Source organism: Podarcis bocagei (assembly GCF_964188305.1).
Source record: "Podarcis bocagei genome assembly, chromosome: 9".
Lineage (NCBI taxonomy): Eukaryota > Metazoa > Chordata > Lepidosauria > Squamata > Lacertidae > Podarcis > Podarcis bocagei.
In genome coordinates this window covers 76,713,567-76,738,973 of record NC_138134.1, presented here as the reverse complement: position 1 = coordinate 76,738,973, position 25,407 = coordinate 76,713,567, and the positions used below count along the sequence as shown (strand labels likewise).

Sequence of the window (25,407 nt, the reverse complement as noted above, 5' to 3'; positions counted from 1 at the left end):
CAGGTGGGTAGATGGACAGAGAAAGAGATCCTGCCAATGTTTTTATCTGTTTAGAATTTATCTGTAAATATTCAATAAACCATTTCCATTCTTTTATAAAAAGTTTGTTATCTTGATTTCTTATTCTTCCGGTAAGTTTTTCCATTTCTGCATAGTCCATAAGTTTTTGTATCTATTCTTCTCTCATTGGGCCTACCACTTCTTTCCATTTTTAGGCAAGTAACATTCTTGCAGCTGTAGTTGCATGCATAAGTAAATTTCTATACTGTTAATAAGCATTTTGTATAAGATAAATGTATTGGACTGATCCTAACCTTTCTGAGGCATGAGGAGATTAAGAAGCCAGAGAAGAACAGGAACTTTTCACAAGGCAGTCTCTTCAATAATATGTGTGTTAAACATCCATTGTTTCTTCGTGCCTGGAAAATGCATTTTTTTATAATATGTGGATGAATAGAATCATAGAGTTGAAAGGGATCCAAGGGTCATCTAGTCCAACCCCCTGCAATGCAGGAATCTCAGCTAAAGCATCCATGACAGATAGCCATGCAGTATTATTTTACTAAGTTTTGGATACTGAGAAATGTTTTGGGTGCTCCTGCGACTATTCAGATAATTGGATTTTGCTGTTTAACTCATTGTTCCAACGTAGTATTCAGCTCTTGCCTCACTGACTTAAGCAAGCAATATAAAATATTGCTGAATATCTGTAAACTAATTGGTGCTGCAGGACAAAATAGGACAAAATACCAGTTTCTCCAGCCATCATTATTAAAAAGATCTGTTTGTTTCAGCCTATTGCAACAACGCCACCACGTCAAGGTCCGAAAGAAGAGCTGTTAAGCCAAAGCAGCAGTGGGACTCAGCTTTCATATGTCAGTGGTATCTCCTTGGGAGAAGCAATCAGACATAGATCTACTGCTAATCAGGTAATTTTGCAATCTTTTCCATATTTTTTTCCATCCAGTTAGAATATTCACACAGTAGTGCATGTTATCACCATATCCCTGTGGAATAAGTTAGGCTGGGTGACAGTGAGTACCCCAAGGTCACCCAGTGTTCTTCTTGGCTGAGGGGTGGAGACACTGGCTCTCTAAACTAACCAAAAGGACTGGGGGGGGGGGGGAAACAAAGGTCCTAACAGAACTCCAGATACAGGCAGAGAACTGGGCCACGTGAAGTAAGGAGTCCTCAAATCTTTTCTTTCATATACAGTATTTTGATGCATAAGGGACACAGGTGGCGCTGTGGGTTAAACCACAGAGCCTAGGACTTGCCGATCGGAAGGTCGGCGGTTCGAATCCCTGCAACAGAGTGAGCTCCCATTGCTTGGTTCCTGCTCCTGCCAACCTAGCAGTTCGAAAGCACGTCAAAGTGCAAGTTGATAAATAGGTACCGCTCCGGCGGGAAGGTAAATGGCGTTTCCGTGCGCTGCTCTGGTTCGCCAAAGCAGCTTAGTCATGCTGGCCACATGACCTGGAAGCTGGACGCCGGCTCCCTTGGCCAATAAAGCGAGATGAGCACCGCAACCCCAGAGTCGGCCACGACTGGACCTAATGGTCAGGGGTCCCTTTACCTTTACCTATTTTGATGCATAAGCAATCATATCTTTTACCCGGATCGTTCTACCAGGACATTGAGGTCCAGCTCTGAGGGCCTTCTGGTGGTTCCCTCACTGTGAGAAGCCAAGTTACAGGGAACCAGGCAGAGGGCCTTCTCGGTAGTGGCGCCCGCCCTGTGGAACGCCCTCCCATTAGATGTCAAAGAGAACAACAACTACCACACTTTTAGGAGACATCTGAAGGCAGCCCTCTTTAGGAAAGCTTTTAATGTTTGATGCATTACTGTATTTTAATATTTTGTTGGAAGCCGCGCAGAGTGGCTGGGGAAGCCCAGCCAGATGGGCGGAATAATAATAATAATAATAATAATAATAATAATAATAATAATAATAATAATAATAATAATAATTTTTTAAAGCATATGCACTCTTAAAAAAATGTTGTTGGAGAAAATTATAGGTTATTTAAAGCATGCCTTAAACAATCATTCATTTTCCTATCCCTCCCCCATATTTTACTTTCAGGAAATGAAAACATGGTACCAGCCTCATGTAGAAATAGACACAAGCAACCTGCCAGCAGCCTTGGGCAGAAGGCTTAGTCAGAGCAGTGGGACCCGTGACTTGACAGAGTTCCCAAGCATGGAGGAAGGCTCAATTACTGTCACCGAAGACTCCAGAACGCAGCAAGCACCCAATGCGACACACACACGGCTGTTGGGTATGTTCTGTATACAGTACAGTGGTACCTTGGTTTACGAGCTTAATCCATTCCGGAAGTCCGTTCTTAAACCAAGGCGTTCTTAAACCAAGGCGTGCGTTCCCATAGCAGCGGGGGACTCGGTTTACAAATGGAACACACTCAACAGGAAGCAAAACATGTTCTGCTTCCAAGGCAAAGTTCACAAACCAAAACAGCCACTTCCGGGTTTGCAGCGTTCTTCATCCAAGTTGCTCATAAACTAAGCTGTTCTTAAACCAAGGTACCGCTGTACTCTTAAATATTTTCTTTTATAATTATTTTCATAAGCAAGGACCTTTTTTAAAGTATGTACATATCTATATTTGTAGCGAAGTCACGATTCAGAGGAATTTCCAGGTGTTGATCCTGGCCATCTCGAGTTCTGTTGTTTTATATTGAGAGTTCACAATTTGGAGAAGACAACAAGGGACTGAGTGCAGGTGCTTTTTACTGTGGCTTCTCTGCTGAAATTCCAGTCTGCCTAAGTAGCAAGCATTTGTTTTTGGCTGGTATAAAATATGGTTGTTGTTGTTTAGTCGTGTCCGACTCTTTGTGACCCCATGGACCAGAGCACGCCAGGCCCCCCTGTCTTCCACTGCCTCCCGCAGTTTGGTCAAACTCATGCTGGTAGCTTTGAGAACAATGTCCAACCATCTCGTCCTCTGTCGTCCCCTTCTCCTTGTGCCCTCCATCTTTCCCAACATCAGGGTCTTTTCGCTAGTTACTGCCACAGGTACCCTGTCATGCTCTGCCTTGTGCTCCAGTCACACCTCAAACTTCATCATCATTGTTGTGGATTTGATGGTGCTAACAGGGACAGTACTGATGACAGCAACTCCTAGAAGTTTTGAAAGCCAAGGGAAAAAAGGGGACAGTTAATGTCACCCTTTCCCTCAAAAGTGAGGGAATTGACATATTGGCAATACAGTACTTAATTTCTTATCAGATGTAAGCTTCCTATGCTACGGTAAGAAAATGAAACGTTATATATAATTTAGGTAGTAGACTGTACTGTTAGAGATATTTGTGACCTTTAAAAAGACAGATCTGTTCATTCATTAAAATGTTGCTAACAGATATACCTATTGTTAAGAGATAGGACAGTTCCCTTAGGTTCTTTTTAAAAAACCACAATAAATGTATGACTCACGTGTAATAAACACCAGCAATATCAGCTAGTTTGTTATTTTTTAGAAAAAGGCATAAAGTTCTTAAGGCTACCTTAGTTGGGCAGTTGAAAAAATGGGGGGGGGGGTTTAAAACAAAATACAAATCATCATTATAGTATAGTAAGGAAAGTTTTATTATCTGCACTAAGAAATAGTGTCTAGACCTTGGTATTTATCATGTAGAAACGCTCCTTCAGGTATACTGGGCTGAGGCTGTTTAGGGCTTTAAAGGTCAGCACCAACACTTTGAATTGTGCTCGGAAATGCCCTGGGAGCCAATGAAGGCCCTTTAAGACCGGTGTTACATGGTCCTGGCTGTCACTCCCAGTCGCCAGTCTAGCTGCCGCATTCTGGATTCTATCAAGAATGCTCACTTGGTGACAAGATCACACATCTACCTCCAGATCTTTGAGCCAGCTGGGCAAAGCACATAATGCCATTCATTTCAGCTGTCACCACACTTCTTCCTTATTAGCATTTCAGCTGATCATTCCAGAAAAGGAAGGTGAGCAGGCAGGATCCACCCACATGCTCTCTGTGTGCATGACAAACAGGATTCAAATGGAGGAAATTAAATATATAGCATACCCAGTTAGACTGAATTTGCAATTTCCTAAAACGGACTCTGGGCACTCTTTGTGACACTGGTCCATATTAGTCAGATTGTTTACACCCCTATTCCTGTTCTTGAAATTTATCAGAACCCTCCCTTGCCAGTAACTCTTTTTCTCTTGTGTTCCTCCATTTTCTACTGTTGAAACATATGGTAAGGCCAAATGATTTCTAGAGATTGTTGTCCTGGCTCCTGTCCCAAGGGCAGCGACAGAGGGGCTTACTTGTGTATAAGATGGAAGGTTTATTTAAGGCTTACAGCTATTCAAGTCAGACTACAGGTACAGATTGCCAGAGGCACTAGTATCAGGGGTCCAAGACTGGACGAAATCTGTGATGTTGTCTCAACAAATAGGCACGCCCCCTCCTGCCTTTTTTTTTTTATTAACATATAAAACACATTCATATACATTTACACAATACACGTACACAACACACTACCTAATTTTCATAACATAAAACATGCCTACATTACTCTATATAGTACCTACCTATACTATACATATCAACATACCTACAAACCTACCCCATACGGACACCTACCAAGTGACTTGACTTCCACCCGTTCTTGTTACGCTACTTTATTTTTCCAACTAGCTTAAACGCATTTCATTATTTCTTTAATCTTTTCTTCTATCTTAACTTTACTCTCCTTTCACTCTAATCATTTTCTGGATTCACTCAGTATCTGTCAGAAATTCTACTTTCTCCACATAAATTTTGATGTATTCCTTAAAAGATAGCTCACTCCTTAGTCACTTTTTGTACCACATCTCCTCTTATCCTCCCTGTTAGTTTGTCAATATGGAAGTATTCCATCATTTTAGATAACCAGTCTGTTTTAGTTGGGACGCTGCTGCTTTTCCAATTTTTGCCGGTTTTTAAAAGTAAGACATGGTGCACTCACTTGAGAAATTCTCTTGCCACTAGGCTGGTGGGCTTGGTGGTACATGTTTCTCCAGATGGGGGGCACGGATCTGCTTCCAGCAGCAGAGGTGGTGCCAAGCTCTTGGTGATGGAACGGAGCTCAGCCCCTCATACCCCTTCCTTCAGTTGTTCAACCTCCCCCTTCCCAGCCTCTTTAAGGGAAAAGGAGGTGAGTCCCCTTCCTCTCCTTCGGGCCCCTCCCCACTGACAACATTGTCTGTGCTTTCCCTCCTCTTCTTCTGACAGCAAATTGCACCTTGAACCCATCAGGATTGTGGGGTCCATGACAATTCTTCCTCCCCTGAGGTATCAAGAGGATGAAGTTTGTGTGCCAGTTTGAGCTTGTGCTCTCTCTCTTTTTACCTTTTTAATCAGTATTACTTAGCTAGGTTTTATTGGGCAATGGATGCTTCTCTTGTCTTCAGTGTCACACAGAATTTTTTTTAAAAAATTTGCTAGTGCACTTGCAGAGCTAAGCAGGGTCTGGCATGGTTTCAAATTGGATGGGTGACCGTGTGTTGAGATTCCTTCCTTGCAGGGGGTTGGACTAGATGATCCTCTGGGTCCCTTCCAACTCTACAATTATGCTATGGTTCTACAAGTGACTTCCAAAGTGTGCAAGTGAGAGACAGACTACAAGAACCAGGCAGTAACTGGCATCACCCAGTTACCTCTGCCTCTCCATGAGGGGAATGCAAGTGGTCTGAGAAAATTCTGTATTTGTGATTGGATCTAGACATGCCTCTGTTCGCATGTAAAGAGCTTCCAAATGCATTGTGGTGGGGTGGCTGATCTCCCCTCATTTCCAATAGCAGCCCCATACACTTTAGGGCTGGGACGCAGGTGGCGCTGTGGTCCAAACCACTGAGCCTAGGACTTGCTGATCAGAAGGTTGGCGGTTCGAATCCCCGCGACGGGGTGAGCTCCCGTTGCTCAATCACAGCTCCTGCTAACCTAGCGGTTTGAAAGCACGTCAAAGTTCAAGTAGATAAATAGGTACCACTCCGGCGGGAAGGTAAACTGTGTTTCTGTGCGCTGCTCTGGTTTTGCAGGTAGCGGCTTAGTCATGCTGGCCACATGACCCAGAAAGACTGCAGACAAACATCAGCTCCCTCGGCCAGTAAAGCTAGATGAGCACCGCAACCCCGGAGTCGTTCGCAACTGGACTTAACTGTCGGGGTCCTTTACCTTTTTATACTTTAGGGGATGCTTGTCTGGAGGGCCCCTAGTCTTCAGGGGGGTTGTGAGTGTGTGGGCTACTACAGAACAGAAAGGAGCTACGAAGCCGCTGAGCGTATAGGGAAGATGGCATATACTGCTTTGGATCGGGGCCCTGTTCCTTATGTAACACCATGCCTCAGCTCAGCCAGGGTGGGTACCGGCAGAATTAAAATAGACATAACAGCCCTTTAGAACTGTAAATGCTAAAAATGAACACATATGCAAAATATGATTATAATATGACTAAGGGTGTTATATTTGGATTATATAGTACACTTTCTTTGTAGCAGTCAGACATTTTAGAAATTTTAAAAAGACATTGAGAACGATATGCCACCTACACTCTGATCTCTCCCTGCTGCTTCATATTCTGACTGCTGGTGGCAGCTCCTGCTCCCAGTTTAGCTTCAGCATTTAGTCATTGGCAGGCTTGAATTTCCAATTGTGACTGCTGGATGGTTGGGTGAATATTGCTCACAGAGTCGGAATCTGATAATGGGTAGTTAAGCATTTCAGTTGATTTGAACTGGAACATGGGGCATAATTCTCTTGCTGTGCTTGCAGAACTGTGATTATTTGTTAGTTCTTCCCTGGAGTCTCTACCTGATCTTCCTCTGTCTAGTGACTAGCATTGCTGGCATCTAAACATGTGCGTAGCAGAGTGTCTTGACTATATGTGCACCAATAGTTTATTTTGTTAATATCCCAAATAGCTCAGGGCAGCATATATGGGCTCGTATTGTTTTAGCTGGCAAGAGAAACTGGTGCGTAGAGAAACTATGCAGTTGGGAATCGCATAAAGATGCTTAGGTTGGAGCGGCTTAAGATGGGCTTTGTTTGTTTTGCATTATCTAGCACCTTGAGACTTCCCATGTAAAAAGGATGAGTACTCCTTTCCCCCACCCACTTCATGTATATCAAACTGTTTCTCTTGTTCAATGCAGCTACCTCAGCCAGGGAACCTATTTGCTGTTGTGCGAGGCATCAGTTTCCACAGCTTTATATAATTCCTCTTAATGACTCCTTTTCTTTAATGCATTTGCAGTTTGATCTCCTGTCAAAACCTGTGAATCTGATCTGCAGTGAAATTGGAGTGGGGTAGATTGGTTGGTAAGGGCAATGCTTTCCTGGGGATTATTCTTTCCCCAGGTTCCTTGATCTTATTGTCCCTGAGCCTTTATGGCTTGCTGGGTGTGAGTCATCGTAAGAATCTTTCTTCTTTTCTTTTCTTTTCTTTTCTTTTCTTTTCTTTTCTTTTCTTTTCTTTTCTTTTCTTTTCCCTTTCCTTTGCTGCATATATATTTTCCCTTCAGTCCCGGCGTTAAAAGGGTCTTGGCCATTTAAAACATTTTCACTAAGAGGGTAGAAAATTGGATGCACAGCTCTAAAGGTTGCACCCTGAGGGTAGCGGCTGCCGTAATGGAGGAATGGAAGTGGCAGGATTGAGAGTGGGGTGCGGAGAGCATAGAGAGGCCCATGGTGTCAGTGGAAGTGGAAAAACTAGTGGTGTAGTCTATGAGCAGTGTTACTCACTCAAGAGGAGTAGGCAAATGCCAAATCAGATGACTGGAGTGATGGTGATTCTGCATATTTAGCAAACTAGGTAGCAGGCAGATAGGTAGCCGTGTTGGTCTGCCATAGTCAAAATAAAAAAATTCCTTCCAGTAGCACCTTAAAGACCAACTAAGTTAGTTCTTGGTATGAGCTTTCGTGTGCATGCACACTTCTTCAGATACATCTGAAGAAGTATCTGAAGAAGTGTGCATGCACACGAAAGCTCATACCAAGAACTAACTTAGTTGGTCTTTAAGGTGCTACTGGAAGGAATTTTTTTATTTTCGGTAGCAGGCAACTACTGATGAGTGAAAGGGACGCTTTTGCTCTGAAAGCCTCTCCTCCCACCCACCCAATAAAGATTCAGTTCATTTCCAGCTCATTTCCTCACTCCCAAGAGAATGTTACCCACTATCCATTCATTGGACTATACTTGTAGTAGTGAGTGTGTACACTAAATAAGACGGTTGAATCGCGTGTCAAAAGGTTGGAGGGGAGTGCCTTGCTGTATTGCATATGGAAATACTGGAATGTGTTTTTTCCCCTTCTCTTTTTCCTAAAAGTATTCATTATGACATCATAATTGAGGCATCATCTACAGTCTTTTTGAAAAAGTATTTTCTAATGGTAATGCGTTAATGTAGCAAATTGAAAACAAAGAAGCGCTCTGCTCAAGTTTTGCCTCCATCTCTAAATGCTCAGCAAACAGCATTCTGATTTCTGACTTTCACATTTGTCAGCATCAGGATGTAAGATGATGCAGGATCAGGTTTGCTTGCTAGGTAAATTTAGCTATGAATGAGGGAGGTGACCTTCAGAATTGACAGTGGGAAGAAGAATTGCTCTTCTTTTGCACCAGACACCCAAAGATGGTGTGGCTGGTATCATTTGCTGCTCTGGGACCTAACAGGTCTCCCCACAGAACACTACTGTTAATGTTTCCCCAAAACCATCACAAGCAGCAAGAGTTGAGATGATGATTTTGCAGTTCCCTAGAGAAAAGCAAAGCTCCATTAATTTTTCCAGCCAACATAAAATTTAATAGGTTTTCAGTGTAACTTGTGAATAACCTGATTTAGATTGTGTAATGGAATAGCTGATGGATTTTGTTTCTGAGATGACTAATATTGCTAGGTATTGTACATGGATTAGAAAGGCTTGTATCTGATTTGGGGTGGCTGAAAAGGCAATGATTATGTGTTCCTCTTCCCATCCTTCACCCTGCTCCAAAGAAAGGGCTCTTTGGAGCCATCCTGCCGAAATCCTTGGTAACTTTTAAACCAGGCAGGCATAACAATGAATAATGGTGTACAAAGACCTTGGACCTCACTTCAGGATAGGTTGGAATAATAATAATAATAATAATAATAATAATAATAATAGTAGTAGTAGTAGTAGTAGTAGTAGTAGTAGTAGTTTATTTATACCCTGCCCATCTGGCTGGGCTTCCCCAGCCACTCTGTGCGGCTTCCAACAAAACAGTAAAATACAGTAATGCGTCAAACATTAAAAGCTTCCCTAAACAGGACTGCCTTCAGATGTCTTCTGAAAGTCTGGTAGTTGTTGTTCTCTTTGACATCTGGTGGGAGGGCGTTCCACAGGGCAGGTGCCACCACCGAGAAGGCCCTCTGCCTGGTTCCCTGTAACTTGGCTTCTTGCAGTGATGGAACCACCAGAAGGCCCTCTGCGCTGGACCTCAGTGTCTGGGTAGAATGATGGGGGTGGAGACGCTTCTTCAGATATACTGGACCGAGGCCATTTAGGGCTTTAAAGGTCAGCACCAACACTTTGAATTGTGCTCTGAAACGTACTGGGAGCCAAGTGTTGGGCAAGTAACACAGTTTGAGGCCCACTATCTTCAACACTTACAGAGAAGAGAATGCATTAAAAAGCATGTGTTCAAACTCTGTGACATCTGAAAGGTTGAATTTGCAATTTTGAGGTATTGGGTTTCGCAACATCCACTACTGGTTGTCTACCCCTGTGTTAAGGGAAGAAATACACAGTGCCTTCCAGCTACAATTGGCAGGCAGCCATCTTTGCATGAGCTTTATGCAAAAAGCAGCCTAATGTGAAATCAGCTGCCGTATTCCAGCTCATGAGATTTCCAGTGCTGTCTGAGATGCTGAAGAAGTTGCCCATCTCTGGTTTGATTCACTGACCTTGTTTTGAAATGTGAGGTAGTGAAACATGGCTGTGTTTCAAGCATCCTTTACTTGGGAGTTTGATATTTGGGGGAAGGAGGAATTTCTTTGCTGGACATATGTGTGACTCTGCTAGGTTGTCCTCTTGAGTGGGTCTTCCAAGCCCCCTCACGCTTTGTGCTTGGCATCAGTTAACTCATTTGAAAATACAGTGGTGCCCCGCAAGACGAATGCCTCGCAAGATGGAAAACTCACTAGACGAAAGAGTTTTCCGTTTTGGAGGTGCTTCGCAAAACGAATCTCCTATGGGCTTGCTTCGCAAGACGACAATGTCTTGCGAGTTCCTGCTGTTTTTTCCCCCCTTCCCCCCTTTTTCTAAGCCGCTAAGCCGCTTATCAGCTGATCCGATCAGCAGATAAGCCGCTAAAAGCCGCTAATAGCGCTAAGCCGCTTATCAGCTGATTGGATCAGCAGATAAGCCTCTAAAAGCCTCTAATAGCGCTAATCCACTAATCCTTCAATGGGCTTGCTTCGCAAGACGAAAAAACCGCTAGACGAAGAGAATCACAGAACGGATTCTTTTCGTCTTGCGAGGCACCACTGTATGGAAGTGTATTTTGGCCTAAGAAATGAGGCGGTCTGTGATAAGATTTGTAACATTCAGCGATGAAGCATATCCTTTTAGTTGTTGCTGCAAGTTTTGCTTGTCCTCCCTTAGCTGCCATTTTCCTAAAACTAAAAAGCCTTGAATGTTACAGTCTTTCCTCGCAGGGAAAGGTGCTTAAGCGTTATGATCATTTTGGTTGACATTTTCTGCATCTTTTCTACCTCTGTATAATACCCTTTTTGAGGTATTGTGACCTGAATTGTACACAGACCATGTCATAGATATTTGCATAAGGGCATTATGATACTATACTGGGGTTTTTATTTTTGTTTCCTTTTCTGATAACCTGTGGTGCAGAATTTGCCCTTTTCATAGCTCCGTGAGAATGTGCTCTGCTTAGTCAGGGCCTGAAAAACTTCTTCCACATTAAGTGCATTAAGCTTTAAAGCTTCTCAAGATTTTCTGTTGTGTTTTCTGTAGCATTTAAACAGGAAAGTTGTAAAGCACCTGCGACATTGAACAACTGTGTGGAACTTTATATTCAACAATAACCTTTGTCCCTTATTTTTAATGACTCATTTTGCATGAAATCCATTGAGGGTATTAATATTTTGCTGGGTGAATAGAGAATACTGAGTTGTATAAGGCACATTTTGTTCCTTTTAACAGTATAGTACAGAAGGGGAAAGAGAAGGGTGGAGAGGCAGAAAATGGACCTTTTGCTTTTGACGCTTTTTCTTACTTGCAACCTGGTTGCTGGGAAACTCACAACACAATACAAGGTTATATTAGCCTGTTGCAAGCTCTTGGAAACAGTGGCATATTCAAGGCATTGCTATTTCTGGCATTTTGGTTATAGCTGATCTACCTTGGGTTGAATATTCAAATTCTGTATCAGGCCAAGAAATCCTCCATTTTGTAACAGGATGCATCCTGAAAATGAAAGAAACCTGCACAAACCTGCTTCTGTGCGATACGTTTTCAAAGCTCTTTTAAATATTTTGGCAGGCTTGACCGGCGGTCAGGAAGAGGTGGTGCAAGCAGGGAGACTGAAATGGGCATAAATTGCAGGAACTATTCCACAAGGGTGAGGGACGAGACCTTCCCAAAGCATTGGAGCCCCATCACCAACACTGCCTCTCATCTCCCATTCTCACCCCAGTCGTGGCTTCTGAGATTCCCAGGCACTTCTATGTGGCTTGTTTTCTTTAGCCTTTCTTGATACATAAACATTTCTTTTATAAACATGAAAGCGGAAGAGCTTAAGTTGGTGAATTCTGTGTTTGAAAGGTAAAATAGCAGATCTAGCCTCCAAAGCATTTTTTTTTTCCTGGCCCTGGATAGATCTATGAGATTTGGATCAAGGTGTAGGTCATGCGTAGGCAAACTAAGGCCCGGGGGCCAGATGCAGCCCAATGGCCTTCTAAATCCGGCCCGCGGATGATCTGGGAATCAGCATGTTTTTACATGAGTAGAATGTGTGCTTTTATTTAAAATGCATCTCTGGGTTATTTGTGGGCCATAGGAATTTGTTCATTCCCCCCCCCCATATCGTCCGGGCCCCCACAAGGTCTGAGGGACAGTGGACCAGCCCCCTGCTGAAAAAGTTTGCTGACCCCAGGTGTAGGTTGTTAAAACAGACAGACAGACAAGACAAAACAAAACCTTTTTCCAAAAGCTGGAAGGTGAGACTCTGCACTTGTGTTGTATCTTTTTGCTTCTTACGAAGTGCCACAGCTTTGCCGTAGGCCAGGGGTCGGCAACCTAAGGCCCATGGGCCACAAGCGGCCCATGGGGGTTGTTTTACTGGCCCCCGCCCTGGAAACTGCATCTGCACAGATGCAGACGCTTGAGATCGCAGGCGCGCACTTGATCCGGCCCACAGAGGGGGCTCTTCGGCAGTGAACTGGCCCAGGCAAGGTAAGCCTTGCCGACCCCTGCTGTACGCTTTGTGTTCTCCAAAATCAAACATATTCTATGATCCCCAAGGACATGCTGTATGGGGAGCTGGCTTCAGGCACTGGGCCCATTGGCAGACCAATTCTGTGTCACAAAGATTTATTCAAACGCAACACGAAGTCTGCCTTCGTCTGCTCCAGCTGCAACAAAACATGTCTCTCCCGTATTGTTCTCTACGGCCATAGCAGGCAATGCAACCTTCCAACAGTTTGACTTCACCCCCAAAAGCACACTTCCATTCTCTCTCGAGACAGATGGATGCCAAGCAACTCTATGATCAAATTATTCTACAGACTGTGGATAGTTTGGGGGCGGGGGGGGGTTCTGCATCAACATTTTTATGATTATTGAAGCATTTTCTTGCTTACTTAAAAGAAACAGATAAGAAATCCATTCATTAAGACCTTATATGACAGAAAAAACTCATTGATTTCTAATTTGCATTTCATTTGACCCATTATGCATTAGATCATCCTACTTGGTGAAGCTTGGGGGTTTTTTCCATTAAAAGATTTAAAACTCTTTTTGTACTGTTTAAAATAATCCTTCTTGCTGAGTTAATGGCAAAAGTGAATTTCTTTAAGTAAGCTTGTTGCCTTCCTCCGAAGAGCGGAACAGCTATTAGGAACCACCAAAATTAGATTGGGCATATGTGCAGGAGCTTCATTGAAATATGGGCAGGATTTCAGGTTATAGATCTTAACGTTGATTATCAGGTCTCCAATTGGTGTATGCTCAAAAGGGGATGCAAAGTTCATTGAGTTACATACACGTAAATGTTTCTCTCAGACATTTGAGGCTTTTTTCTAAGAGGAGGCATGTCACACATTCCCCTAAAGCTGTACCATAAAATTTATTTTAAAGTTTTTTTTTATGTTAGAAACGACTATACCATATGTGAAATCTGTGTTTTTCAGTCTGATTCATCTTTAGCCATTTAAAGTTGCCGTATTACACATTTTCAACCATATTTGGTTTTTTAAGCTCCTGCCAGTTGGCAGGGCACTTGCATTAGTAAGGCTTTGATTAGCAAGCCATGACTTTTCAGTCTTGCCACATAACCATGGTGTTTGTAATGTTGACAGAAGCTGAGGACAGTCGCCTCTCTCCCAACCTCCCACTGATGACAACATACTCAACACAAGGCCGAACATTCTTCAACGAGACCCTCTTTCAACAAACTGGAACAGATTTTGCTCCTTTGAGGTGGGGTAAACCTACTGTTCTCTTGTACTCTGTTAGCTGTGTTATTTAATGCACTGAGCACAAGATGTGCATCCTTCTCCCCATTTTATCCTCTCAACAACCTGGTGAAGTAGATTAGGCTGAGATCTGGCCCAAGGTCAACCCAGTGAGCTTCATGGCTGAGTGGGGATTTGAACCCGGCTCTCCCAGTTCCTAGTCCAGTGCTTTAACCGCTGCAGCACCACTGGCTTTTTCATTCTAGTGCTGCTTCAGCCAAAGGGGTCCACCTTCACCCCCCAAAAACCATTAGAAGGCCAGAAGCTCATCCTAACAAAATCATGCCTGTATGTTGTCAGAGGGGTGGCGCTGTGGTCTAAACCACTGAGCCTCTTGGGCTTGCTGATCAGAAGTTCGGCAGTTCGAATCCCTGCAATGTGGTGAATTCCCATTGTTCGGTCCCTGCTCCTGCCAACCTAGCAGTTCGAAAGCATGTCAAAGTGCAAGTAGATAAATAGGTACCGCTCTGGCGAGAAGGTAAATGGCGTTTCCGTGCACTGCTCTGGTCTGCCAGAAGCGGCTTAGTCATGCTCGCCAGATGACCCAGAAGCTGTACACCAGCTCCCTCGGCCAATAAAGCGAGATGAGCGCCGCAACCCCAGAGTCGGCCATGACTGGACCTAATGGTCAGGGGTCCCTTTACCTTTTTATGTTGTCAGAGACAGTGACTTATTAAAGTCCCTTTTTGAAGGGGAATATTGAGCTGTGTTGAACCTGGAAATCTTTTCTCTCTGGGTTCTGCTAGACCGCAATGCAGGATTGTAATTCTGGCTCCCCACCCCCAATTCTCTTTCAGAGGGACTCCAGATGCTTCTAATGTTGCTTCCGAAGAGTCTTCAAGCCATTTGCGGATGAGTGAAGCTGTGCGGCTGGCAGCCACTGATGTCAGCTCAGACTCTTCTCTTCTCTCCGATTACTTTAAACTGTCTCAGCATCCCTTGGCTTTCAGCAGCATGGCACCTAGCAATACCAGCCTTGGCAGTTGTCTATCCCAGCATCCCCTTTCGTTTTCTGGGCCCACTCCCAGGGAACAGGCTCATCATAGTGAGCAGCATACACAACACCTTGATGCAAGGACTGAAACCTTGGGCTCCAGCGATGAGAATTTGGGAATCCCAGGTTCACAGAAGCAGCTAAATCCGCAGTCGGCAACGTCTCTTCCTCCGAATGAGTCTTGGGGACAGGATCTGTTCCTTTTGGACAGCCGTGTGCCAGCACCTGTCCTCCTTGAAATTCTGGAGAAAGAGGTGGGGTTATCCAAGCATTCTGGCTTCTTATCTTCTGAGAGTTCGTCTGGCAAAAGTGTTTTGGGAAAGGATCCAGTTGAAAACGAAATGAGCCCCCTAATGGAAAATGTAGTTCTTGGGGAAAGGGAGTTGGAAACCTTTGCAGAACCACCTGGGCAAGAAAGAAGAACTGTTCCTGAGTGTGATTCGTTGAACGCACTCTCTTATTCGGAGGGAAAGCCCTTTAGAAATACCGGTAATTCAGAACAATTATCTTCAGACATTTCAAATGTGTCCTTCAGGGGGCAAAGGATGGGTTTGGGTGATTCTTGCATCATCCCTGGGATATCTTCAAACCCTTTTCTGAGCAAGCAGGAGTTGCAGCATGTTTCTGAAGCTGCATTTGAGGAGCAAAAGAAGCTTGTTCCGGCTTTTGCTGACGCTAAACTTCATGTCCCTGCACCCCACCAGCCAGTCTTTGTAGCTGCAGAGCATGGCAATATCCGTAACATGGTAGAAATCCAGATGGGAGACAAAAGTGAATTAATGCATTCAGACTTCAGTATAGAGAGGGAACATAAAGATGTCGGAATTTCACCTTCCTTTAACGAGGGATCATTCATTTTACATCTGGCACATCCCGTTCATCATTCTACTCCAGGAATTTTTACAACTAGAAGTTTGACTCGGGAAGTTCCTGCTATGACATACCCGGTCAAAGCTGTTCTTCAGTCCTCTCTCCCTTGCTTACACGAGGAGTTCTCAAATAACTCTTGTTCCAATACATTCCTTCCTTCCGTGGAAGAGCCTCGCGTGCCTTCTCTGGATGATACTTGCATACCCTCTGCGGGAGAGCCGCTTGCCCTGCAAAGTGGCCAAGCATCAAAAGATGAAAACAGTGGTGGTCTCCAGGTTCTATATCCTCTTAAAGGCAGGATTCAGTCTCTGCCTTCTCTCAACTTCATGGAGAAGGTTGGGGCATGGAACATGAGTCATTCAGCTGAGAGGATGTCTGATGCCTTGGCTTTACATGGCTCCAGTGGCGTTTCTCCTAGGCAGAAGGCCTACAGTGCAATAGCAGATTCCTTGAACCGCATTTTGTTAAAGCAGCAGAGCCAGGCTGATCTTAAGGCAGGGCTGGCAGCATCCTTTTATGGGCCAAACTCCATGACCGACCTGCATGTTTATGATAAAAGCCCACCACAGGTGCTGCCACTTACCAGGTCTCAGTCTGAAAACTCTGTGGTCGCACTCAGCAGAGAGATGCCAAGGGCTGAAGTAGGTCATGAAACGTCCCACAGTGAAGATCTTCATCCAGTAGAAGATAAGGGAAGAGTTTCAGGAGCGTCTGGGGTCAAGCAGAGTGATGCTAACATTGAGGATGCACATTCCCAACATTATACAGCTGTCCTAGTCTCCACTGTCTCCAGCGATGAGGAAATAGGTGAAAGTGCCACTGGAGGAAATCCAGATAATTTTATTTCCAGTGAAAGAGTTGCTGAACTCCTCAGAGAAGACGCCAGCTTTCTTAGTGGTAGCCAAGAAAAGACAGATGGCTGTCAAGATAATACCAGAGAATTGCCGGGTTTTCTTCCTTGTACCAACCAGATCAGTTTGGGCCATTTTAGTGATGTTTCACCAGATAGCTTGAATCAAAGAACTAGTCCTGGGACAGGCAGCTGCGCTGACTTGAGACTTTCTTCAAGACAGTCTTCAAGACGCTCTTCAATGCGATCTTCAGTTGTTTCTGGAAAGTTGCATAGCAGTTTGGAAGAAGTATTCAAAACTCCATATGACAGGGAGATAAACATCGAAGAAAGAATACCTGTAAGTTAATTTTGCCACAATATTTTAAAACGTCGTTGTTTGCAGTTACAGTTGGTACACTTGCTCCACAGCCGTCTTATCTTATGGTATACCTATAGTGCATACGCATGAATTCCTTGAGGGTCTTTCTACTCTGTTAACCGTTGGAGACAGGTATGCATGGTACTTTTTGCCAAATACTTCTTCCATCGAAATAGATGTCCTTATCTCCACATGTACGGAAGAAACAGGAGTCTTGAACCAAGGAGGGGGTGGGTAATTGGATCTTTCTAGTATTGGCATTAGCACTGAAACCAAGGAGCCAGTGTCAACAGTAATGGAACATACAAACATAGAAAGGTCAATTACATAGGTAGCATTTATACCAGAATAGCAACTACAGCACAGTGGTACCTTGGGTTAAGTATTTAATTCGTTCTGGAGGTCTGTTCTTAACCTGAAACTGTTCTTAACCTGAAGCAATACTTTAGCTAATGGGGCCTCCTGCTGCCGCCGCGCCGCTGGAGCATGATTTCTGTTCTCATCCTGAAGCAAAGTTCTTAACCTGAGGTAATATTTCTGGGTTAGCGGAGTCTGTAATCTGAAGCGTATGTAACCTGAAGCGTATGTAACCCGAGGTACCACTGTACTTAGTTAAATCTGTAGAAGGGACTGAAACTGGACTCTACCGTGGCAGATAGGAGGTTCAGAGTGGAAATATCCTTCAAATAGGAATCATCCTGCATGTACAAAATTGAGCATGTCAGAGAGAATCTTCTATCCCAGACATTTTTGGATGTGCCCAGTGCCTTATGGTGCCTAAGGATATATATTTTATATATTTTGTCACTTTGAAAATAGGAAAAATAAAACTGTAAATTAGAAACCACCATTGTGGTGAAAGAAAAGGACAAAAAAGTAAAATATATATATATATAGACCTCAGCACTGTCATGGGAAACAGAAAAAATATGCTTTGGAGTGGTAAAAAATTAAGTAATTAGTTCCCTTTTCAAAGAAAATAACTTCATTAGCTGTTTCCTGAGTTCCCCCCATATCTGCCTACTAGTAAGATCCGCTAATCCTTCCCCCTGCCCTTGTTCTTCTCAATGTGTCACATTTTGAAGCACTCCAAACAAAATGCCTGAAAAATGGTCTTCCTTTGTGGCATAGTAAATTGCCCAATTTTTATCGAGGGTGGATGGGAGGAAGGCAGCTTTGGACAAATTATCACGTACATAAAACTGAGGCCTTACGGTCTTTCGGTGAGGACTGTTGTGTAACAAGAATGCACAAGCCATTCTTTGTAAGATGGATTGTATAGGGCATATGCTGAGATTGTTGGCCTGACAGAAGAAGTGAATCAGTGTCTTTGCAATGAGAAGAACAAGACAGGATGGCTAAGTGGTGAGGAGCTTAATGTTTTCTGACTATTGCATTGAAGAGCTGCCTGTGACCTTCCAGTCTCTTCCTTCTGGGCAGACATACTGAGATACTCCATGCCAGAAATCTACTCTGTGACACAAGCCCAGCTTTCAGTGGAGTCTAAGGGAGAAAATTATTCACACCCACATGTCTCTAACAACAGAGGAAGCTGGTACAACAAACTCCTGGCAAAGCACATTTCAAACCCTATAAATATTCTATTCTTTTCAAGTTATCTCTAGCACGAAAGCATGCAAACTGCTGACATGGAATGAATGCCCACCTGCCTTTTTAACAGCAGCGCCTGAAAATTGGTCTTTGGTAATAAAAGAATTACTTTGATGGTGGCTGCCTGTTAATATTTGCCCTTGTGGGTTCCTGGAATAAATACATGCTTATTTATGAATTTGTGAGACTTTTGGAATAAGCAGTTTTCTCTCCCTGTTACCCCCCCCCTTTTTTTTGGTGCCAGATTTTCCTGCTGTACCAATTTGGTCTTTCAAGAAATGTAGACCCCCCCACCCACCCCAAATGGCGCAAGAGGGGCAGGACAAAGATGAGGAAAGGTTTCCTCTTTTTATATTCCCTCCCCACCAATCTTCTTGCCAGGTCTAACTAGGGGAATCCGAGTGAGAAAGCAGTTTTCCATGTTCTTATCACTTGCTGGAGCAGGACCCACAGACATGAGCGTGCACCTGCCTGTTTGTGGAAATGTGATCTGTTTACACTGCGCTGCTTGCAGTAGAAAGCACACTTAGGATGGGGATACCTATAGCTCCTTCACTTGATCCAAAATCTGCTGTATTAGAGCAGATGGGCTGCATCAACTCTCAGATGTCAAAGAGATAAACAACTACCTGACATTTAGAAGACATCTGAAGGCAGCCCTGTTCAGGGAAGTTTTTAATGTGTGGCATTTTAATGTATTTTTAATCTTTGTTGGAAGCCGCCCAGAGTGGCTGGGGAAACCCAGCCAGATGGGCGGGGTACAAATAATAAATTATTATTATTATTACAGTGGTGCCCCGCAAGATGAATGCCTCGCAAGACGGAAAACTCGCTAGAAGAGAGAGTTTTCTGTTTTGGAGGTGCTTCGCAAAACGAATCTCCTATGGGCTTGCTTCGCAAGACGAAAACGTCTTGCGAGTTCCTGCAGGGTCCCCCCCCCCTTTCCTAAGCCGCTTATCAGCTGATCTGATAAGCCGCTAAAAGCCGCTAATAGCGCTAATCCGTCAATGGGCTTGCTTCGCAAGACGAAAAAACCGCTAGACGAAGAGAATCACAGAACGGATTCTTTTCATCTTGCGAGGCACCACTGTATTATCCTCTGGCTTAGAAAGGGGCAACCCTGCTCCCATTGCAGTTCAAAGGCCCCAGGGTGAGTAGAGTTAGTCTCAGAGAAAGCAAGGCTATTCCCTCCTTCCCTTTCAGACCCATGCAGAAAGGAAACAAGTGGCTTGCTTCTTTTCAGCCTGACTCCCAGAACTCATGCCCGCAGACCACCCTGTCCTGTCACTGTTTGCAAATACAGTGCAACAACATACACATTGGCCTTACCAGCTCAGAAATAATTCCACACCTCTAAACGTGGCAGTTGGCATATGCAGACCCTTTCTAAGGGGAAATGTAATTTTGCGCATCTATGCCCTGGCCTGCTTTGGAGGGGGAACTGGAAGAATACATGTTCATAACTCCCCCTAACCCCCTAGTTTTGCACATTTTGTGGCTGTTGTTTTCCCCAGCCTGTTGCTACTTCAGGGCAGGGAAGAACAGATGAGTCCCTGTTGCTGATGAAACTGAGCTAAGGCTCCCTTCAAATGTAATGCCCATTTCGCTGGAAGTCGTGCTGTGCAAAAGAGTAATAATCCCTGCATACCAGTGCCTAGACAAGGAAGTCTCTTCCCTTTTTGACACCTATTGGCCTGGAAAAGGTGGCCTGGCACCTTTTCATTAAGAGGTGTGAGAAATACCTAAAGGTTGAGGGTTTATTTTACACCTGACAAAAATGTTCGTTGGATCCCTGTGGTTGGCATCTGAGATTCAGCCACCTTGCCTGCAGTCTTTGAGGGAATTTGTCTTGTAAATCAGTGCCAGGACCGATTTATCAGAATAAATCATGCATTTAATATACACAGATGTGACAGATTTTCCTTTCCGTGATTTCGCCTTCATTTCCAAATATAGTCTAGGTATCAGGTAATTAATGTCTTTCTGGCAAGGAAGAAACATGGTGTGCCTGCTGTGGAAGGGCTTTTAATTTTGCTGGGGAAAAAGGGCTGTGAGTGGTTGCTTATTTGGGCTTTTAAAGGAATGTGGAGGGGTGTGTGTGTGTGTGTGTGTGTGCGCGCGCGCGCGCGCGCATGTGTGCTTGCACCATATCCGAATCCGGTTAAATACAGTTGTGAGCATGAAAGTAGGAGGTTTTGTGCTGTTTATGTAGAATGGTGGTGGTTGGCGAAATTTGTATTTGTACGTGGCAGTCCTTGACTGCTGCCCCAGATTAACTGTGTTCACTTCTTGCATCAGGTCTACCTCCATAACCTGGGCATTGATCAGTCACCTTCGTCCATTCTGACTCCATTTATGCCCCGAGGACCAGTCAGAGAAATAGAATTCTCTCCCACTGAGCTCAGAACACTGAAGACGTCCAATGATTTGTTAGCGCGACGCCTGCAGTTATCGGAAGGTAAGGGCGGGAAATGAATCGGCTTCATTTGTGGAAGATAGGTGGGTCTGTCAGCAGCTAATAGCCATCATCACTAACGGTAGTTGTTGGGGAAGGCAGTTACCCTCATGCCATGTTTGTGGACTTCCCACCAGCTCCTGACTGGCCACTGGAAATCTCAGCTAGATGGAGCCACCTCCTAAACCCCCCTCTCAAGGCAGCTTGAAAGCACAAAAACAACCTAAACATTTGAAGTGAACACCCTAACAAATAAACACTGGTGGCAAAGATCCGCTTGCCCAACTGGGAAAGTCCGTCAGAATGGACTCTCAGTTTCTGGAAACTGCAGACAGTGGGTGCCTGTCCTATCTTGGCAGGAATGCTGCTCCACAGAACAGGGTCAACCACACTAAAAGCCCTGTCCGTGTTACTCTGTGGGTCCTATGGGTTTCTCCTGCTGCCCATGACACTGGTAAAGACTTCAATGTGAATCTTCTTTTCAGGTGTTCACACTTTATTTGCAGTGAAGCTACCTTTTTGACTTCCTATTTCTGAAAGGTGATCTGACAAGAGTCCCTTGTTCATTAGGGTTTCCCGAATTTGGCAGCAATCCTCCAGTTTTCTTACATAAAATTTCGAGCAGCTCTTTACCTGTCTTTGAGATAAACACTGATAAACACTGCCTGTACTTTCAGTTATCTTTTAACCCTGGGTCATCAGACGGTCATTTTTTAGCACTATCTTCCTTCCTATGCCATATGGAAACAGACCAATAAGCAACTGGGAAGCTTTTAAATGGGGTATGTTGGTGAACCTGACTCTGGAGGTAAAGGTAAAGGGACCCCTGACCATTAGGTCCAGTCGCGGATGACTCTGGGGTTGCGGCGCTCATCTCGCTTTATTGGCCGAGGGAGCCGGCGTACAGCTTCCGGATCATGTGGCCAGCATGACTAAGCCGCCTCTGGCGAACTAGAGCAGCGCACGGAAACGCCGTTTCCCTTCCCGCTGGAGTGATACCTATTTATCTACTTGCACTTTGACATGCTTTTGAACTGCTGGGTTGGCAGGAGCAGGGACTGAGCAACGGGAGCTCACCCCGTTGCGGGGATTTGAACCGCCGACCTTCTGATCAGAAAGCCCAAGAGGCTCAGTGGTTTAACCCACAGCGCCACCCACGTCCCTCGACTCTGGTGATTATTATGCTCCAAATAATTTACTTTTCCGGTATAATTACCTACACCATGTTATTTCAGTTCGTGACAAGGACTTATGATTATTGAACATTGGCAAGGTATGCTTGGAGTTCTGACCATTCTTCTTTTCCTTCTAGGAGACTCGGCCTCTGTGATAGATGCTATACAGTCAAGCTTTGACTCTTCCATTCATAGTGTGCATGCCCCAGCTGGGTCAGATCCTGGTACTGATCATCCACTGCCTACAGAGTTCTCCCATCAGCCTTCCAGAGACTGCTTCAATCAGGGCAGCATTGTCTGCCCTCAGTTGGAACTACCTACTCCAACTCCAGAGCCAAGAGAAGGCACTTTTGAGTCTTCCGCTCCTCCTAAGACAGCAGAGCAGAGTCACGTAACCCCAGAATGGCCATCCAACATCCATTCTGGTGAGGGGAGATCTCCAAAATGTGTACAGAGACTGATGGAAAGATTTGATTCAAAGGAACTTGGTGTAAGTCAAGACCAACTCTCGCCTAGCTCTTTGGCTCATGGAAAAGATGAAGAAAGCATAAGTCAAAAAATCAGTTCTTCAGCTGTCCTTCTTGGAGGAGAAAAAGATTGTTTCTTTATAGGATCTGAAACATTAAAAGAGATCCAGAAAATTCTGGCAGACGCAGAAACTAGGAGCCCAAGCCGAAACTTTAAATCTGCCTCATCCATCTCCTCCACTGACCTGGACAGTTCATTAAAGCAAATGGAAAAGATGGATGGCTCCGGAGATTCTGGATTGTTCAAGGGGAGCAGCCCAGGAATTCAGAGAATGTGGTCATGGGATGAGACGCTGGCTAGGCAAAGTGTTCACAGTTACAATGTGCTCCCCAAAACAGCTAGCTTCACTGGTAGCTTAAAATGTGATGGTCAGCCAGCTGCTGATGTCCTCAGCAATGATCAAATTCTGCCAGAAGAGTCTATGCCACCCTCCCAAGTAACGGTTGAAGAACATAGGACCGTGAAGCCTGTTAGGCGATCAGAGCCTGAAGGCTGCAATAGTGCCACAGTAAATAAAAGCTTGCCCGTCTTTGTAGACAGCGCTGCAGACAGCAAGTTGTTTACCCCCAAAGATCTCAAAGAATTAGCAGCTACGTCTAGCTCAGGGTCCTTAGACAGTGCCTCTAATATTTGGGAGGAAGGTCAGCAAGTCTTGCAGAAAACCAGGAAAGAAATGGGTGGCAGTCATGGAAGTGGAAACAGCAGCAGTGTGGACTCGCTGGGTATCAAGGTGAAGAATCTTCTGCGGTGTGAACGTCCCGTTTTACACACAACACAGTGGGGGGAGGGGGAGAAGCACAATGAACATAGTCAGAAACAAGTCTCAGCTGGAGCCCGTGTAGCCTGTAGCAAAGGGGATCTTGCATCCCAAGAGTGTGAGAACGGCAGTAGCTTGGACTCGCTGGCTGCTCGTGTCAAAACGCTTCTGGAAGACGAACGCCCTGTAATGCATGCAGCCCAGATACTTCAGAGTGCTGAGGAGGAAGAAGAAAAAGCACATGGTAAGGAATTGAACCGCAGGAGTTCCATGAAGCACAATTGCTATTGTTCAAATGTAAAAGAAGTCCAAGTATTTCCCCAAGAATCAGTGAAAATATCAGTCTAATCAGAAATCAATCCTGCAAAATTTTAGCAGAACATACGTTAATATTGCTGTCTTTCAAACTCCCTGTTTAATAACCGTTCTTGGTTTGTGTGTCCATAGCAGTTACCTTAACAGAACGTGGACCACCTGCCAACACATCAGACTGAATTAGCAACTTCTACTCTCATTTTCTGTGATCTCTCTGGCAGCCTGGGTGAAACTGAAGCTGACTCTTCAACCTGCAGACGCCGAGGCTGATCTAAACGAGGAAGACCGGCGGATGATAGAAGAGATCAAGAGAATGCAGCTTTTGAGTGCCAGGAAAGCTGGAAATGTTAAGGTAAGAAGGAACCAGGGGAAACCAGGAGGCAGATTTAGGAAGCATTGTAGGGTTAGGACAGAATTACAAGCTTTGGCTTGTGGACCAGCATCTTACAACTGCTGAATAAAAAAAAAAGTGTTGCACTAATTGGAACAATAATGTGGAAGCAATAATTTCTTCCCAGTGGTGTGGTTTTACCATGTGCACAGTGCTGGTGACCTTTTAATAGCATTTCCACATAGCATGGGATTTTTGGAAACTGGATGACTGGTTAAAACATTTATAATATGCATATTATAGAGGTCACCTTTTCCAGTATGTGCCCTGCATTCGGAAGGCAAGGGACTAACTCTTCTTGCAGTGCAAGTCAGAATGTCTGTTGTGAGAAGTCTGGTCTTTCCTGGCTCTGTCTGGATGTTATGGGGACTGAAGCAGAGACTTTGCATGCAAAACATGCACTCTGCTACCCAACTATAGCCCTTCTGGTGTGAGCTGAATGTGCAGCTTGGTTGTGCCATAGCTAGCACAGCTTCAGCTGTTAGTGTGCGCACATAAATTCTCAAGCATGGTTTAGTGTTGTGAGGATGAGACCAAGCTACATGGAAGAATATGGCCAGGAGGAAGACTTGGGTAAGAGTTTAGTCTCACTTTTACAGACTCCCAGCTTAGCATTATGTTTGAAGCAGGGAACCTAGTTTAAGCTAATAAGATTCATAACAAGGATGGTTATTCTGTTCTGTCGCTGACTGTGCTATTTTAATGCTGAATTCTTCTAAAGTATTCATGGTTTTTTAAAAAAAATCTGTATCTGCAGTATTTTATTGCATTTAATTTGTTTCTGTTTTGCTTGAAATATTTGCGAACCGCTTAGAGGTTTTTCTGAGATGTAAAGCTGTATACAAGTTCACTAAATAAAACAGATAACAAGCCAAGTTCAAGCCAGGTGTGAAGTTGTCTTGTTATGAAACTTAACAGAGCTTGTTTTAAATTGGGACTCCTGGTTCAAACATAATGCTAGGCAGGGATTCTGCTAGAGTGAAACTAAACTTTGCTAAAGTTGTCATGCTGGCCACATGGTAGAAGGAGGGGAAGAACACAAGCTTGATGTTTGGCATGGACTCATCCACGTAGCGCTAAAACGTAACTCAGTATTACAAGCAAATTTGGCCTATGTCTATTTATTAGCAGCAGATCATTAGTGTTTGTGGGACATACATACAAGCTTTCTGTCTGCAAGGACTCCTGTCAGATCCCTGTTGGTGAGGATCTCGTGTTTTATTTTTATCTCGGCAGTGAAACTGACATTAGGCTTGTTTTATGTATATATGCATGCGTGTGCATGCACGCGCAGACACATTTTTAGTTTTATGTTGTAATTAGTACATCTTACATTGCAGTTTAGGGACGCGGGTGGTGCTGT

At 44.2% G+C, this 25,407-nt stretch overlaps 2 protein-coding genes across 2 annotated transcripts in view; both read left to right on the top strand.

The window, feature by feature from the left end:
- Window positions 1–25,407, top strand: part of LOC308594463 (uncharacterized protein) — a gene marked incomplete at its 3' end in the record, with an annotated part of 50,494 nt that overhangs the window by 9,646 nt on the left and 15,441 nt on the right. Inside the window, exons 2-8 of the mRNA XM_081207528.1 lie at window positions 795–929; window positions 2,087–2,282; window positions 13,582–13,702; window positions 14,535–16,791; window positions 20,722–20,881; window positions 22,191–23,582; window positions 23,875–24,005. Of these exons, the coding sequence (XP_081063654.1) occupies window positions 795–929; window positions 2,087–2,282; window positions 13,582–13,702; window positions 14,535–16,791; window positions 20,722–20,881; window positions 22,191–23,582; window positions 23,875–24,005 (4,392 nt within the window). The remainder of the gene's footprint in view (window positions 1–794; window positions 930–2,086; window positions 2,283–13,581; window positions 13,703–14,534; window positions 16,792–20,721; window positions 20,882–22,190; window positions 23,583–23,874; window positions 24,006–25,407) is intronic.
- The window catches only part of ALMS1 (ALMS1 centrosome and basal body associated protein), a gene marked incomplete at its 5' end in the record, with an annotated part of 40,913 nt that continues 38,760 nt past the window's right edge, over window positions 23,255–25,407 (top strand). The window contains 2 exons of the mRNA XM_081207527.1: window positions 23,255–23,582; window positions 23,875–24,005. Coding sequence (XP_081063653.1) covers window positions 23,255–23,582; window positions 23,875–24,005 — 459 coding nt within the window. The remainder of the gene's footprint in view (window positions 23,583–23,874; window positions 24,006–25,407) is intronic.